General features: G+C 52.5%; 1 protein-coding gene across 2 annotated transcripts in view; it reads right to left on the bottom strand.

Annotated features, from left to right (window-relative positions):
• Positions 1–1493: 1493 nt before the first annotated feature.
• Positions 1494–18208, bottom strand: part of ubash3bb (ubiquitin associated and SH3 domain containing Bb) — a 30330-nt gene continuing 13615 nt past the window's right edge. The window contains exons 2-14 of one of the 2 annotated variants that reach the window (XM_042343945.1): positions 9975–10028; positions 8271–8457; positions 7683–7881; positions 7006–7175; positions 5917–6125; positions 5339–5477; positions 5021–5132; positions 4648–4770; positions 4184–4276; positions 3363–3507; positions 3073–3179; positions 2776–2885; positions 1494–1941 (exon numbers count right to left, since the gene is read on the bottom strand). In XM_042343945.1, coding sequence (XP_042199879.1) covers positions 1804–1941; positions 2776–2885; positions 3073–3179; positions 3363–3507; positions 4184–4276; positions 4648–4770; positions 5021–5132; positions 5339–5477; positions 5917–6125; positions 7006–7175; positions 7683–7881; positions 8271–8457; positions 9975–10028 — 1786 coding nt within the window. In that variant the 3' untranslated portion in view covers positions 1494–1803. The remainder of the gene's footprint in view (positions 1942–2775; positions 2886–3072; positions 3180–3362; positions 3508–4183; positions 4277–4647; positions 4771–5020; positions 5133–5338; positions 5478–5916; positions 6126–7005; positions 7176–7682; positions 7882–8270; positions 8458–9974; positions 10029–18208) is intronic. The other variant, XM_042343946.1, reaches the window with a different exon arrangement.

The raw sequence follows: 18208 nt of genomic DNA, 5'->3' as shown, positions 1-18208 counted from the left end.
GTTGTAATCCCTGTTATGTGGTGGGAGGGAAGGGGCGGGCGGTGGGGGGGGGGGGGGGAATTTGTGAGTTTGGGATTCCGATCAAATACCCTTCGCACCGGAACCTGTTTCCATTGAACCTTTAAATCCACTCGATAGCTTGGTTCAATCAATTGTGCCATCAACTCTAGGTCAGAGGTTGTGGGTCCGAGCCCTCTCTCCCCCTCACCAGACACAGACACAAGGGTGGGGAGGGGACTATAAGCTCACAGTCCAGCGCAGTGCTGGGGGTGTTGGACCCGCATTGTAGGAGGGACTTTGCTTTGAGTATATATATATATTTATAGAACTCTCTTTCTATCTCCCGGTGTCCTCACTGACAATCCCCACCAGATAACACTGCCCAATCCCTGTGCCATTTGCGGTATCGCGCTGTGTGCAATGCGGCTGCCACATTGAAGGAGGCAAGAGAGGGTGGGGGGGGGGGGGGGGCGAAGAGACTGCGGGATGGAGTTCCAAAGGGTGGGGGGCAGAGAGGCTGAAGACCCAACCGTTGATGGTGGCCTGACCTGCCCATCGCTGATCAGGCGATATTAGAAAGGCGACTTCTTTCGGGTCAGGGCCTTAGAACGTCCTCCCGACGCGAAAGGCGCAACACAGATGAAAATTGTTGTTGTTGATCAAACCAGCGTGTCTGCAGGTCCCAGAGGCTGTTACAGGAAGCCACAAATGTACCTCAAACAAACAAAGTCACGACCCTCTGGTTTGGTTTGTTGTAGCATCGTTTGGTCAGTCAAGGCTGTGTGTGCGCGTTGACATAAAGCTGTCCCCCTCGCAGTCCTCTCTCCCCCAAACGGGATTCACCCTCACAGCCCGTCGCCCGCAGTTCTCTCCCCCACCCCCGGTTCTGCATTAACCAGCACGGTTTAGTTCAGCGAATGCACACAGGACCACCCGCGCACCCCCCCCCCCCCTCACACACGCCACCCGCCAGTGTGCGCTCTGGGACGCTACCCTGTGAGAGGGTGCTATAAAAATGCAGATTGTTGCTGTTGTTGCACACCATCCTTCCTGCACCAATTGACACGCCAAACTTCATGCCCCGACCTACCCACTGCGGGTTCAGGACGAAGGAGGTGGGAAGGGGGGGGCTCTCAAAGCCGAAGAAATAATTCTGCGGGTCATCGTGAAGGAGGGGGAGGGGGAAAGGGAGGGGGAGGGGGAAAGGGAGGGGGAAAGGGAGGGGGAGAGGGAAAGGGAGGTGGAGGGAGAAAGGGAGGGGGAAAGGGAGGGGAGAAAGGGAGGGGGAGGCGGAAAGTGAGGGGGAGGCGGAAATGGAGGGGAGGCGGAAAGTGAGGGGGAGGGGAAAGGGAGGGGAGGGGGAAAGGGAGGGGAGGGGGAAAGAGAAGGGGAGGGGGAAATGGTGGGGGAGGGGAAAGGGAGGGGGAGGGGGAAAGGGAGGGGGGAAGGGAGGGGCAGGGGGAATGGGAGGGGGGAAAGGAGGGGGAGGGGGCAAAGGAGGTGGAGGGGGGAAAGGAGGTGGAGGGGGAAAGGGAGGGGGGTCGAGACGGAAGGTTGGTTTGGTCAAAGCGAGGTCACACACGGACAAGGACAAGGACATCACAGGACAAGAACAGGGCAGGAGCATGATAACTAACGCTTAGAGAACCCGGGTCACGAGATAGATGACACCTGACTCAACAAAAGGAGATGGTGTTGAATGGGGAGAGAGGAGGGGCATGTGAGGGGAGGGGCAGGTTTGGAAGCACATGCTTGAAATGGCTTGACCGGCTTGGCGTGTGTGGGGCAAACTTGGTCTGCTGGTCACTCCTGGTACAGGATCTCTCTCCAACTGAAGCTGTGGTTGGGGCCGTGAGTTAGGGGTAAGATGGGGGGGTCCACCAGTTGCCAGATCCCAGCGTCCTCCACCTCCTCACAGGCACAGAAGCCGAGGTAAGGGATCTGTTGGGAGAGTGAGAAAGAGAGAGAGAATGTGTGTGAGAGAGAGAGAGAGAGAGAGAGATGAGGTGTGAAGCCAGGTTCTTCATCCTTGTACGTGACCCTTCGGCCCATTTGATCTCATTCTTCCGAGATCCCTGCACACTGCAACAATAATAATCCTTGCATTTGATATAGCATCTTATCATTTCTTCCAGACGTCTCAAAACGCTTTGAAGGATACACTGTAAAATGAATTGACTGTACATATTTTGTGGGTGAAACACAGCAGCCAATTGCGCACAACAGCGTCCCACGAACAGCCGTGCATTGAGTGACCAACTTAATCTTATTCTTTTAAATTTCTTTTTGTTTCAAAGGGATCATCACCCCCGGAAAAGCAATCTGTCAATCAACCAGGTTCGTACTTACTGCGTTGTGGAGTAAGGAAACTTGCCCAAAGTTACGCCCTGCCCGGGAAATGAACCCAGGTCCTCTGGCTTGCGAGGCGAGTGCTCCAGCCACTAAGCTACAGGACTCCAAAACACTCATCCCCTCCATGTCAGGGTCGGGGAGGTTGTGGAGTGGCGGGGAAGGTTTGGGGTGATTGCGTCAACTGACCTTTCTGCAGAGGGGAGGGGGAAGTATAATTTGCCTAAAATATAAGAACATATGAATTGCTGGACAAAAGGAGACCAAAGTCCATCCAGTTCACCTTCCACCATCTTGGTAGTCGGGGAAAGGGGAGGGGAGTGAGATGTCTTGGGGGTCGGGGAGGAGGGTCTCTGACCTTTCTGTGTGTGTGTGTGTGTGTGTCGGAGGGAGGGATGGGGGTGGTGTGAGGGGTGGGTCACTGACCTTACGAACCACCTGTACAAAGTCTTTGGCGTTGCTGGGTGACAGACCCTGGAGCTGTCGTGTACAGGCTTCCAGCGACGAGGCGTGAGCGACAATCAGGATATTATTACCTGCCGGAGAGTCAAAGGATCATCGAGGTGAGGCTCCCCCTCGCTCCAGTCTGTACCCCGGCTCCTCCCCCCACCCCGCGCACCACCACCACCGACCGATCTTGGTTCCTCCAGAACCCCCACCCACCCCAGCTCCTGCCACCCACCAACGCCCAGCTCCTCCCCCGCGGGCCTCCCCCCCGCTCACCTTTGGCCTTGCACTCGCCCAGGATGTCCCTCATCACCTGGAAGCTTCGGCTGATGTACGTCTCATAAGCCTCCGACACCCCCAGCTTGTTCATCTGTATGTGAGGCCTGCAACTCAGACACCAGCCAGTGAGAGAGCGCTAACCAGTGAGAGCAAGGCACTAACTAGAGAGAGCGAGGCACTAACTAGAGAGAGCGAGGCACTAACTAGAGAGAGCGAGGCACTAACTAGAGCGAGTGAGGGGATGGGGGGGGAGATGGGGGCTGTATTTGCCGAGTGCTGGGACCCACCTATATGTGGTGTCAGTGCCCAGGTTGGCGGCAGCGAGTTCACACGGTGTCATCCAGGCCGGTAAGGAGTTGCCAGACACCCACTTGGTCCATTCGAAGAGTCCCGGCTCCACCCGGATCCTCACCTTGGTCTCCTGCTGGAGCCCTGGGGAGGGGGCACGGAGCAAAGCCCAGAATTTAATAACAATAATAATCCTTGCATTTGATACAGCGCCTTATCGCGCCTTCGAGACGTCTCAAAGCGCTTCCCAGGATATACTGTAAAGTGAATCGACTGTGTATTTTGTGGGCGAAACGCAGCAGCCAATTGCGCACAGCAACGTCCCCACAAACAGCCGTGGATTGAGTGACCGCATTATCATTATTATTTATTTTTTTGAAGGGATTATTATCCCCGGAAAAGCGATCTGCCAGACGACTAACAACCGGGTTCCTACCTACTTACTGCTGGATAAACAGAGGCGCGCGCGCGCGTGTGTGGAGTAAGGAAACTTGCCCAACGTTTCGCCCTGACTGGCCCGGGAATCAAACCCAGGTCTTCTCACTTCTGAAGCAAGGACAGGACTCCGCAAAGGACACACACAGCCGATCTCGGCTGACGCTCACAGTCTAAGCTGACTGTCACAGTGCAGCGCTGGGGGGTGAGAGCACCGCAGTGTGGCAGACTCCGTTCTTCGGATGAGATCGTAAAATGAACTCCCCGTCTGCGCGCCCTGTTCGAGCCGACATTAAAGTTCTCTCTCTCTCTCCCTGGCTGACAGTCACTGACCGACCGACTGACCGGGCCTCAGTTTATCCCCAGTCTGTCGCCTCCTCCTCACCTTTCAGGATGTTGAACGCCGTCTGTACGCATCGCAGGGACGGCGAGCAGTACACATGGTCAACGGTGGATTTACTCTCCAGCAGCGCCTCGCCTAGAAACCGCACACACACACACAGTGCTCAGTGACACCGCAACACGCACAGCGCTCAGAGACACAGTAACACACACAGCCCTGAGAGACACAGTAACACATACAAGGGCTCAGAAACACGGTAACACGCACAGCGCTCAGTGACACACAGTTTTGCTCATGTGGAATGGACCAGCGTCTTGGTGCAAGTGTGTGTATGGGGGTGGGGGGGTTATTTGTGTGTGTAGGGTGGTGGGTATATGTGTGTGGGGGTGGGGAGAGGTATTTCTGAGTACGTGTGTGTGTGTGTGTGGGTGGGTGGGTGGGGGGCGAAGCTGACATCGAGGCCATGACCGAGCGGGAAGGAGAGGAGATGTGTGGCTGTTACTCACCCACCAGCCTGGCCTGTGTGCACCCGAACACAGTGATGGGCGCGTCCTTCTCATAATCTCTGAAGCCCCCGCACCTCTGGGGTAAGGTGAGCGGCATGTTCAGGTTAGAGCGGATGTAGTTACCTGATTCATACAGCAAGCGGAGACGGAGTTAACCCTTTCCCGTTCAAACATGCGATACAGAGATTGGTTTTCCCTATACATATTCCATCCCCACACCCCCCCACACACACAACCTAACCCTATAAACACCCATCACCCCCACCCCCCACACACACATACCACCACACACTCACCCCCCACAAACACACCTCCCCCTCTCTCTCACACACACACACACACCCCTCACCCCCCCAATCCCACCACCACAAACCTTTGGCATCGAAGCACTGACTGATCCAGTGTTTTCCGAATACCACATCCATGCGCTCCCCGTGCCGACAAACAAACAGGCAGCGTTTCTGCCGACTCAGCTGAGAGTTCTTCTTGGTGGGGGAGAGGGGTTGGGGGAGAAAAGGGAGGAGAAAACAGAGACATTAGTCACCAGGGGTCGGGGGGGGGGGTTGCAATTGTGTAAGTTTTGCGAGGAGATGCCTCTCACAGAAACAGACACACTCACATGTACACAGACAGACACACACCGACACACACACATGCATACACACACACACACCCACACACAGTGAGGTACCTGTACGGGCTGGCAGATGAGGTCGATGGGTAGTGACAGTGCTTCCCCGGGGCCCTGCTCCTCCTGGCCCCTCCTGCGTAGCCCCCCGTCACACAGACTAGGTCCCACCCCTGCCCCCGCACTGAGGAAGGAACAGGAACTGAGAGGATGAGAGAGAAGAGGTTATTGCTTTTTCACCGCCTGGTGTGACTGTGTATTTTGTGGGCGAAACACGGAAGCCGAACGGTGGTGGAATGAGTGACCACATTTTTTTGGGAGGGATTATTACCCCGGAAAAGCGATCCTCCAATCAACTAGCAACGGGTTCCTACTTAGTGCTGTTAAACAGGAGCGTGAGGAGTAAGGATTCTTGCCTAACGTTTCGTCCTGCCCGGGAATCAAACCCAGGCGGCCGCTCTAACTGCTACGCTTTGAGAGCTAAGTGTATGAGACAAGCACATAATTACAGTTTGAGTTCACCCCCCCGCCCGGGAAATATGGTCACCCTGCTTTAATGTCTGCACCTCCCACCCCATCGCTCCCCAAGGCTGAGCCCTCGCGAGCTCTCTCCCCTCCCACACCCCCGCTCCCCCACTTACCAGTGATAGACCCACGTATCGCACTCATCAGCCCGGGCTATATAGTTCTCGGGGAGTAAGCCTGAGCAGCCATTGCCGAGGGAGGTGCCATAGATCCAACCCTCACTCGTGGTGCTCTGTTCCACGGGGGACATGAAGATAAAATCCCCCTGAGCCAGCTCCAGCTCATCATCATTCTGGGGCGTGTAGGGGTACATCACACGCAGCGTCTGTCACACACATACACGGACAGAGACACACACACAGACACAGAGAGAGCGCGACACACACAGACACAGAGAGAGCGCGACACACACAGACACAGAGAGACAGATAGAGAGTTACACAGATACAGCGAGACACACACACACAGACATAGACAGAGAGAGAGCAATACACACACAGACACAGACACAGACGGAGACACACACAGACATAGAGAGACACACACAAACATAGAGACACACAGACACAGAGGGAGAGGAGAGAGAGACCAGGTTAATACTTGGTCTGATACAGGTCATCGCTGCAGTCAGATTATTATGGTCAAAGAGCTGATGTTTGAGAAGAGAATCAATGGTCAAAGCTCCAGGATATGTAGCTTAATAATAATAATAATAATAATAATAATAACAATAACAACCCTTGCATTTGATATCGTACCTTATCACTTGGTTGAGACGTCTCAAAGCACTTCACAGAAGACACTGTAAAGTGTAGTGACTGTGTACTTTGTGAGCTTGTTGACGGCGGAGCTCAGTGCTGCAACCCACGCCCCCTCACCCCTCCAGACCCCCTACATCATGCATGTCCCCCCCCCCGGACACACCCAATAACAACAAATTAGGTTTGTATAGGACATTTTATGTCGAGAAGACGTCCCAAGGCTCTTAATCCCCAGACGTATCCCACCCACCCGTGCCCCTCTCCAGACCGCCATTCCCGGACATGCCCCCTCCCTGGACACCCCCCCAGACACATCCCACCCAGACATGCCCCTCCCTCAGACACTCCCCTCGCTAGCCAAACTCCCAGACATGCCCCCCCACCCCCCACCCGGGGACACTGGGAGTCTCCCCGTTGTCGCTCGCGGTGTGGGGCCGCAAGTACCTCGTGGTTTGCGAATCGGATGTCCCGGGAATAAATGGCGGCAACCCAATCACAGCCCAGCTTCAGGTCGATGCCCCTCGCCAGCTTCTCCAGGGCGGCCAGCTGGTTGGACAAGAAGTGATACGCCAGCGTCACGTGCAGCTGCTTCCTGTGCGGCTCAACTCGGACATCTGCGGGCGGGCGTGAGAGAGAGAGAGAGAGAGAGGGTGGGGGTCACTGGGGGCGGGGTGGGAGGTGGGAGGGGAGAGGGCGCGGGAACCGCAAACAGCAGCGCTCACAAACGCCCTCTGAGCAGCTCCTACACCGAGACCGTCCATGTAGAGAACGAGAGAGTCAATGAGAAAGAGACAGCGAGAGCGCAAGTGAGAGAGAGAGAATGAGAGCGCGAGAGAGAGCGAGAGTGAGAGTGGGAGAGCGCGAAAAAGCATAGGAGCGAGCGAGAGAACGAGCGCGAGAGCAACTTAGAGAATGAGTGAGAAAGACCGAGAGCAAGAGACGACAACAACAACAACAAGCATTTACATAGCGCCATTCATGTGGGGTGGGGTAGCGTCCCGGAGCGCTTAGACAGCACAAGAGTGAGAGACCAAACGAGAGGACGAGCTGGAAAGTGAGTGTGAGAGCGAGCGAGCGAGATGGAGATGTGTTCAGATGTTTGGGCGTTGGTGGCTCCTCACCAGCTTTGCTGGTGGCCTCTGAGGCGAAGTCGGCGGCGAATTTCTTGATGATCTCGGCGCTGTCCTCCTCCACGAAGAGGCCGATGAAGTTGGAGGAGGTGTAGAGCTCGAGCGCTAGCGGGAAGGGGAAGGTGGCTCTCCAGCGACTCACAGTGTGCTGTAGGGCCTCGCTCAGCCCGTCCACTTTACTGTCCTCACACTGCAACAATAATAATGATAATAATCATAACAATAAATCAGCGCTCAGCCCACCACTGTTTGAGGGGACGCTGCTGTGCGCAATCGGCTGCCGCGTTTCGCCCACAAAGTACACACCGGTCGCACGTCGCAGTACAAGCTGTGAAACGCTTTGAGACGTCTCGAAGACGTGATGAGGCACGGGATCAAATGCAAGTTTTTTTTATATATTATATTTTAAAGTGGGCGGTGGGGGGGTGTGAAATGTTGTACACATTAATCAGGACTCGTCTGAAGACTGAAGAGGACCCAACCCAACCCTACCCCCACGCTTTGTTGCTCATCACCACGTTTTCCCCACCGATCACCGCCCCCCCCAACCCCCCCACTCCCCCCCGATCGGGAACTCACCATGAAGAACTGGCAGAGGGTGATGTGAGGGAAGATGTTGTGAGCCTTGTTCTTGCCACAGAGTTGCCGAGACTGGTGCCAGAACTCCAGCAGCTTGTTAGCCAGCGGGCCGGTGGGCCGCAAGTACAGGACATACTCCCTGGGAAGGGTGTCATCCAGGAAGGGGTCGTCAACGTGTGAGAACAGCCTGCGGCGAAGAGGAGGGGCCAGGGGAGGGGGAATAGAGAACGAGGGGTTAATGTGTTAGGTTCATCAACCGGCTCGCATAGCGAAGTGGTTAGAGCGCTCGCCTCGCAAGCGAGAGGACCCGGGTTTGATTCCCGGGTCAGGATGAAACCTTAGACAAGTTTCCTTACTCCACACACACGCCTCTGCTTATCCAACATTAAGTAGGAACCCAGTTGTTAGTCGATTGGCGGATCGCTTTCCAGGGGGTAATAATCCCTCCTCAAAGAAAATCCAGTCACTTAATCCACGACTGTTTGTGGGACACTGCTGTGCGCATTTTGTGCTGCCATGTTTCACCCACAAAATACATCACTCCACTTCCAAGTAATATTCTGTGAAGTACTTTGAGATGTCTCAAGGACATGATAAGGCGTCGTATCAAATGCAAGGATTATTATTATTATATCGTCTCTCAGGTCAGTCACACTGCTCACTGCAAGAGAACAAGAGAGAGAGGGAGAGAGAGAATAAAGAGGAGAGAGAAAAAAAGGGGAGACAAAGAAAAGAAGATAGAGGGAGGAGGGGAGAGAGAGAAAGTCAATTCACTTCACTATATATTATGTGAACTGCTTTGAGATGTCTCAACAACATGATAAGGCGCTATATCAAATGTAAGGAGTGTTATTATCGCACTGGCCAGTGGATTCATCCACTCAACCCAACGGTTGGGAAATAAGGCGTTTGGAGAAAGAGTGGGAAAATGGGATGAAAAGGTCTGAATGTGTTGGTGGAAGAGTTTCGATGGGTTGAAACCACCTCACATTGGTGATTAGCTCAGGTCCAAATCCCTGACTGTCCAGTGCCTTGGGACATCCCCCTGACTTGAAAAGCACTTGTTGTTTGTTTGTTGCTGAGGTGAGGTGGGTGGGGGTGGGGAGGGGGGGTGGGGGGGAAGCAAGAGAGAAAGAGAGCAAAGGGAAAAGGAGGTGCAATAAGCAACGATTGCTCTAAGGGCAGGTGAACGTGGAGAGATGGAGACTGGATGTGAGCGCAGAGTGGAGTCCTGTAGCTCAGTGGTTAGAGCGCTCGCCTCACAAGCGAGAGGGCCTGGGTTCGATTCCTGGGCGGGGCGAAACGTTGGGCAAGTTTCCTTACTCCAACGCCTCCGTTTTCCTAGCAGTAAGCATGTAGGTTGGCAGATCACTTTCCAGCGGTAACAATTGCTTACAAAAAATAATAATAATTTGGTCACTCAATCCACGACTGTTTGTGGGGACGCTGCTGTGCGCAATTGGCTGCTGCGTTTCGCCCACAAAACACACAGCCAATTCACTGTACAGTATATTCTTGTGAAGAGCTTTGAGGCGCGTCTCGAAGACGTGATAAGGCGCGGTATCAAATGCAAGGATTATTATTATTATTATTATTAAGAGGAGAAGACACAAGGTTTTGGCCTCCGGTGTTGGACGTGAGATGGGCTCAGTGTCTGGAAGAGATGGGGTTAGTTACGTTTGTAGATAGGAAGCTCATACCAACCAATCACATGCTGCCTGGACACTCTTTCCCCCCGTGGCTGCCAAGGCTTTCAGTCTGTAAGAGAGAGAGGACAGGAGAGAAGAGCAGGTTAGCACCGTAATCAGGAACCGACGGGACTCGGAGAGAAAGGACGGCTGTTCCTGGGACGATCCGTGTGTGCCCGCGGGAAGCCTGGGGAGGAAAAGGCCGTGCCGGAGATTCCGGCTTAAATTCCGGATCCGGGTTTCATTCTAGAAAGTTTTATGGAGTCCGGCAGCTCAGTGGTTAGAACACTCGCCTCGCGAGCGAGAGGACCTGGGTTCGATTCCCGGGTGGAACGGGGCGAAACCTTAGGCGAGTTTCCTCACTCCACACACGCGCCTCTGTTTACCTGACAGTAAGTAGGAACCCAGTTGTTAGTTGATTGGTGGATTGCTTTTGTCCCGGGGGTAATAATCCCACCCCCCAACCAAAAAAAGCCACTCATCCACGACTATTTGTGGGACGCTGCTGTGTGCAATTGGCCATTGCGTTTGGCCCACAAAATATACAGTCAATTCACTTTACAGTATATTTTTGGAAGCGCTTCGAGACATCTCGAAGACGTCATAAGGTGCTATATCAAATGCAAGGATTATTATTAGACTGTCAGTAACAGTCAATCTCCTGTATGTGTGCGAGAGCGACTGTATGCGTGTGAGTGTGTGTGTGAGAGATCGTGTGTGTGAGAGAGAGAGTTCGTGTGTGAGAGAGAGAAAGAGATCGTGTGTGAGAGACCGTGTGTGTGAGACGGAGAGACCGTGTGTGTGAGACGGAGAGACCGTGTGTGTGAGACGAAGAGACCATGTGTGTGAGACGAAGAGACCGTGTGTGTAGAGACCGTGTGTGTGAGACGGAGAGACCGTGTGTGTGAGACGGAGAGACCGTGTGTGTGAGACGAAGAGACCGTGTGTGTGAGACGGAGAGACCGTGTGTGTGAGACGGAGAGACCGTGTGTGTGAGACGGAGTAAATTTTTGTCAGAGAGAGAGACCGTGTTTGTGTTTGTGTATATAGTGCATAGTTAAAACATTTCCACTGCGCTGCTTTACCCTGAAGGAGAAGGGAGGTGACTGTAATTCCAGTATCTGAGATTAGTAAAACAATTAAAGGTGATAATTTAATCCTCTCCTCCATTTCTCGTGTGCTCCCTCCCTCGCTCTCTTGAACTCACACACAGGTAATAAATACTCCACATAACCTGACCTCCTCTCTCCATCCTCTCAAAATAAAACAGACGTCACCGTGTCCCAGTTCTGTAATTCTCTCTCTGTCTCTCGCCCCCCTGACCACTAATTTAGATCAAAAACTTGCAGATGCACTGTGAAAAGAATTCAGAGCAGAAGCCACCATGTGAGACTCTTCCCCCCACCCCACCCCGAGGTTATGGAGACATTATTCTGCGGCAAATCAATTATTAATAATAATAATAATCCCTGCATTTGATACAACGCCTTATCGGGTCGTCGACACGTCTCAAAGCGCTCCACGGAATATACTGTAAAGTGAATTGTCTGTATCATTTTGTGGGAGAAACACGGCAGCCAATTGCGCACAGCAGCGTCCCCACAAACAGGCGTGGAACGAGTGACCAATTTTATTTGGGGGATTGTTGGCCTGGACAACGGGAGAGAGAGAGAGAAACCCCCTTTTCTTTTCGAATAGCGCCGTAGGGTCTTCAACATCCACCTGAAGAGGCACAGACAGGGAGCTCGGATTTCCCGTCTCATCTGAAGGACATTGATGCAAACCCCACCCCCTCCCCCACCTCCCAGCGCTGCATCGAAGCGTCAGTTTATGCAATGTCATTGCGAATCCTGACACGAACCCACAACCTTCCAACTCAGAGGCGAGAGCGCTACAGACTGAGCCAGGCTGACACACAAACACACAGCCCGCTCTCTCGCCTGTAGCCGAGCAACAGGTCTAAATAGGGTCGAAATCGATGAGAGAGCTGAGAATTCTGGTGTTGAGAATCATAATAATAATAATAATCCCTGCATTTGATACAGCGCCTTATCACGTCTTCGAGACGTCTCAAAGCGCTTCACAGGATATACCGTAAAGTGAATTGACTGTATGTTTTGTGGGCGAAACGCGGCAGCCAATTGCGCACAGCAGCGTCCCCACAAACAGTCGTGGATTGAGTGACCCAATTATTATTATTAATTTTTTTGAAGGGACCATTACACCCAGAAAAGCGATCTGTCAATCAATTAACAACCGGGTTCGTCCACACTGCTGGGTAAACAGGCGAGTGGAGTAAGGAAATTTGCCCGACGTTTCGCCCTGCCCGGGAATCAAATCCAGGTCCTCTCGCTTGCGAGGCGAGGGCTCTAACCACTGAGCTACCGGACCCCACAACAGCCTGAAGTTTCTGCTGATACCTCCTCTGAGGTCTGTCTGTGTGGGTGTGAAGATGCCTCACTCACCCAACGCATCGCGATTTTATTTTTCCAAAACAAAAAAAAAAGGCGCTCGCGATGCGTAAACGGTTTCTCTTTCTCTGTGTAGGCGTGTGGTCCACACATGCCTTCCCCATCAGCACTACCCCCCCCCCTCCCCTCCCCCTCCCCCTCAAAAACAACATCAAAAGCAAAAACAAAAATAAACCTTGCATTTATTTTTCATTGCCATTCGCCACCATATCTCGGATTGCACAGCGAACCGTTAGCACTCTCACCTCCAAGTGGGTTCAAGCCCCCAAATTTTTAATTCAGATAGTCTAGACTCACACTGCAGAGCAGGGTTGGTGGTGGGTGGGGGTGGGGTGGGGAGGGGGGGGGGGGTTGCGGCAGCTTTGCACTGTCAAAGACGCTGGCCTTTGGACGAGTCGTCAAACCGAGGCCCTGTCTGTTCAAATGGAGGTTAAAGCGTAGTGGTTAGAGCACTCGCATTGCAAGCGAGAGGTCCTGGGTTTGATTCCAAGTCGGGAGAAAACCTTAGACAAGTTTCCTTACTCCACACACACACACACACGCCTCTGTTTCCCAGCAGGAACTCGCTTGGTAGTCGATTGGCAGATCATTTTCCGGGGATAATAATACCTAAAAGCAAAATTAGTCACTCGATCCACAACTGTTTGTAGGACGCTGCCGCCGCGTGCAATTGGCTGCCTCGTTTCGCCCACGCGATACACAGTCACTCCACTTTGCAATATATCCTGTGAAGCGCTTTGAGACCAATGTCGTGATAAGGCGCGGTATCAAATGCCAGGATTATTATTATTATAAGATCACGGTGACCTCCAGGAAGCCAGGATGATCTGATAAGAGGTATGACGGGAAGTTCCGTGCTTGTGTTAGTGGCACAAACGGTGGGCGATTTCTCCCAGATTATTTTTCTTTGGGGGCGGGCGGGGGGGGGGGGGGTGGGGAGGGGTTGAAGAGAAAATGAATCATTTGAATAGAACCGCGATTTTCAGAACCCTCACGAAGGCTGACTGGACACCTTCGTGGGCGAGAAACAGAAAGAGAAACCGGGGAGTGGGGAGAGAGTGGGGGGGGGGGGGAAGAGATACAAAAAAATGGGGGGGGGAGAGACAGGAGAGTGGGGGTGAACTATAGGAACAAACACAGACGGGACTTCTGCCTCCACGTCTCATCCTGATGAAAATACAGTGTTCTTACCCCCTCCCCTACAAGCCTTACCCCCCACTCCAGAAGCCCCGCCTGCACTGTGAGCGACGTGGGGCTTGAACCCACAATCGTCTGACTCAAAAGGCAAGAATGAGAGAGAGCGAGAGAGTGACTGACCCGGGGTACGAGGAAGGAAGTTGTGGTTACAGGCAAGGTTCCACAGCTTGCTGCCTACGTACATATCCCCCAAGGGCTGGACACAGACAAATGGAGCAGCCCCCTTCCCTCCCCCAACCCCCACCACACACACAAACACAACACACACACACACACACACACACACCGGCCTCAGCCCATCAAGAGCACAGTGGCGGCGATAAATGAAACGTTCTTTGAAGTCATCGGTGGTCAGACATCAAACAGGAAAATAGTCACTGTGAAACATGCCAGCGACACACACACACACGCACACACACACACCCACTGATACACACACCCACTGACACACACACTCACTGACCCACACACCCACTGACCCGCACACCCACTGACCCGCACACCCACTGACACACACACACCCACTGACCCACACACCCACTGACACACACACTCACTGACCCACACACCCACTGACCCACACACGCAGGCACATATACACACACACACACGGACTCTGTATACAATTGCAACAACAACAACAACAACAGAGTCTCTCACACAGGGGAGTGTCTCAGAGCACGTATAACCCTCCCCCCCACCACCACTCCATCGCCCCTCGCGCTTGTATACAAGCGAGAGAAACGTGTGCGCTCAAGCAGATTATAGAAACAGAAACGGTTACCAATTCCAAATCAGTTCTTACCCTCCCCCCTTCTTTGCCCCCCCCCACGCACCCCAACCTCCCCGCTCGCCCACGGGGCAGGATGATTCGTTCGCTGTAAGCAGCTGTTCTATTTGATTCCGCAAAATATTTTCTCACTTGAAAAAGCATTGGCATTCCCCCCGCTCGCTCTCTTCCCCCCCTCCCCCTCTCTCTTTCTATTCTTCCCCCTCTCTTTCGCTTCCCCCCTCCACCCTCTCTCTCTCTCTCTCTCTCTCTCCCCTTCTCTCTCTCTCGTTTCCCCCTTTCCCCCACCCCCAACCCTGCTGACTGACTGTGGTCACCCACTGAATTCAGACACATTATTAACACGTCAAAGAGAAAGCCTGAGGCCACTTCCTCCCTCTCTGTGTGTTAGACAGCAGTGAGGGGTCCAGGACTGGAAGAGAAGGTCAGGGGCTTGTGTTGGAGAGACCAGGGGGAGGGGGGCTGGGTTCGAAGGTGGAGTGGAGTGACTGTGTGTTTGTGGGTAGAAGAGAGAAAGAGTGTGTGTGTGTGCGTGGCTGGAGAGGGGCTGGTGAAATTTCCTTCTCTTTTCCCACTAGATCTTTAACATTTCCTCCTGAACAGGGACACAGAATCTCATCTGAAGGATGGCACCTCCGACAATGTAGCTTCCGCCCCCCACCCCCGCCCACCACACACGAACGCACACGCACTGGTAGTAGTAGTATTGCCTACCCTGAGAGGTGTTTGTGGGGAAGGGGAGGGAAGTGGGTTAAGAACATAAGAAGTTTCCAGGTGAAAGAAGACCAGTTGACCTTCCCCCATCCTGGCAGTTAGTCACTTGCGCGTGTCGTGTCCCAAACTTTACACTGTACGCCCGAGATATTATTTCCTAACAGAAATTTATCTCATTTGTGTGTTGGGTTCTGCCTATAATGATTGCATTAAGCCAGGTCTGCGAACAATTCACTCACTCCACATCAGTTATTCTCAGCGGCTGTTAACCGGGGGAGATCAGTTGCAACAGACGGGTGATTCTTATCAGTTGCATCTTGTCAGCGGAATTTGCTTCCATCGGAAAATGGCTCACTGTCTATCACCCCAATACGGCACAGCCCCCGCACTGCACTGTGGTGGTGAGGGGGGTGGGGTGGGGGGAGATCAGGGAGGGGCATCCAAACTATATATGTATAGGGACAGCACTATGGGCCAAATGGCCTCCTTCTGTGCTGTAATATTTTATGATTCTATATGGATAATACAGAGAACAAGCATTGAGGTCAACTTGTCTCAAGTTGCACGTCCAGAGAGAGGACCACAAGAACCTCGGTCACAGAGGGACGTGTTGAGGAAACTCGCTAGAAATATATTTTCTTCCCCAAAAGGGGAAATTAAATGGATGCTTGAAGAGGAATATAAAAAAAAGGGCGAAACCCCTCTTTTCGGGAGGTTAAATAGAGAGAAGCTGTTTTCACTGGTTAAGGAGTCAGTGACTGGAGGAACAGATGTAAGAGCAGCACAACTGTAATAATAATAATAATAATCTTGCATTGGGTACAGCTTTTTATCACACTTTATCGGAAGGACGTCTCAAAGCAATTTACTGTGAAATGAAGCGACTGTGTATTGTGGGCAAACGCAGCAGCACAATTGCGCGCAGAGATGTCCCGCGGATAAACCGTGAAACGAGCGACCAATTTTATCTGGGAGATTGTTGCCAGGATATCCAGGGGGAGAGGAAGAGAGAGAGAGAGAAAGTCCCGTCTCTTTTCGAATAGCGAGCGCCATGGAATCTTTAACAGGAAGAGCACAAGGAGAGTTTAGGAGGATTTTTTTCCCTCTCCCCCACCGAGAGTCGTTGGGATACCAGAACGTTCTGTCAAGTAGGAGTGGAGAGAAGCAGAGTCCATTGTGGATTAGAAGAAGGAAGGAGATTGGTATACGAAGGATAGAGGCTTGAATCAACAACAACAACAAATCGCATTTACACAACACCCCTCACATCGGGAGGATGTCCGTCCCATGGTCCCATTGTCAGGGGATTTACATTTGCATCATGTCTTTCACGTCGAGGGGAGGGGGAAGAATCATCTCAAAGAACGTCACAATGCTAGACGACCCCCACCCCCACCCCACCATCACAGACAGGCCTGGTTCTGGAACATTCCATGACGTGATAGGAAGGGACCTGCGAGGCCGAAACTGTGTGGATTTCTGAATTGAATCAGAAGGAAGTCAGGAGGGGGAAGTCGGGCAGGATACACTGTTTACTCCAAAACTAGACAGGTTTCCTTCCGTACTACCTACACATGGAAATTCCCAGGTTTGCACTCTCTCCCTCTCTCTCCCACCCCTCCTCTCCCTCCTTCTGTTTCCCTCTCTCTCCTTCTATCTCCCTCTCCTTCCCCCCCCCTCACTCCCTCTCTCTCTCTCCCCCAATCCCTCTCCTGCTCCCTCTCTCCCTCTTTCAGGACAGACATGACCTGCTTACCTAATCCCAGAGAGTATTGGCACAGGTTGGCAAGAGCTGAGGCTTTTTGGGGTGCGAGTGGGGTGGAGACCCCAGAGTGAGTGTTGGGGGTAACGGCTGGAGCTTAACCAGCTTGACAGGTCGAGCAAGCTCTCTCGTCTGGTTCCTGAGCCAGGCAGGTCCGCAGTACTCCAGGGCGTTGTGACAACACAGCTCATTGGCAGGACCTGGAAGGGCAGACCAGTCACTGGGGGCAGGGAGTCATCCCCCTTCACTACTGTTAACACTGCAGCCAAACTCCTCTGGGAAAGCTCGTCAGGCAGGTCAAGGTGATAGACTGTTAACGGGGAGAGAAGAGAAGACATGAGGACTCTGCAAGAAGTTCCAGAATGCGGTGGTTGACTGAGATATTTGCGTCATCAGCTCCCAAAACCTTTACATAAATGTTACTGGCTTTATCGCAGCCTTATAGCAAACGCGGGCGGTGGAGGGGGATGGATGACGAGTCAATGGACAGGGGTTGTGGGATTGGCGGTAGTGTGTAGTGACTTCTAGTGACGTGCTACCCTAGAGGAGGGCGCTATTTAAGTGCGAGTTGTTGTTGTTGACGTACACGCTACACTCCAGTGACTTACAGGCTTCATGAGGCAGCTAATCTGCGCACAGCCATATTCGCCCACAAAACATACAGTCAATTCACTCTACAATATATTCTGCGAAGCCCTTTGAGACGTCTCGAAGACGTAAGGATTACTATTATTTATTATTCTGCAAACAGCCGCGAAGAACATCAACAACAATTTGCATTTATATGGCGTCCCTCACGCTGGAGCGCTTAAAATTATAACATAATAATAATTTTACCCAGAGGGGAGGGTGGAGGATCGTTGGCCAGGCCGGGACCTCGGGCAAGAGATAGAGAGAGAGAGAAAAAAACTCTCTTCTCTTTCGGGATCTCTCATCTGAATAAGGAAATCGGTTTAATGTCACACCCGAAGCATTGCTCTGATCCCCGACTGATCAGAGTCTTGGGACGTCCTCCAGATGTGAAAGGCACTTTACAAATCTAATTTTGTTGCTGTTGCTCCTCTGTCAGTTTCAGATATTTGCCCAATTCCCTTTTTAATCAAACCTGGGTTCGATTCCCAGGCAGAGAGAGAAAGCTTAGGCCAGTTGATTTACTCCACACGCCTCTGTTTACCTTGCGGTAAGTAGCAATATTTGGTTGGCTGATCACTTTTCCGGAGGTAATAATCCCAAAAATTATTTCCCCCCCAAAATAATCATACAATAATAATAATTTGGTCATTCAATCCACGCCTGTTTGTGGGACACTGTTGTGT

The sequence above is a fragment of the Callorhinchus milii genome, unplaced genomic scaffold, assembly GCF_018977255.1.
Source record: "Callorhinchus milii isolate IMCB2004 unplaced genomic scaffold, IMCB_Cmil_1.0 Scaffold25, whole genome shotgun sequence".
Classification (NCBI taxonomy): domain Eukaryota; kingdom Metazoa; phylum Chordata; class Chondrichthyes; order Chimaeriformes; family Callorhinchidae; genus Callorhinchus; species Callorhinchus milii.
Note: the sequence above shows the minus strand (reverse complement) of the source record. Positions and strands in the feature narration are given on the sequence as shown.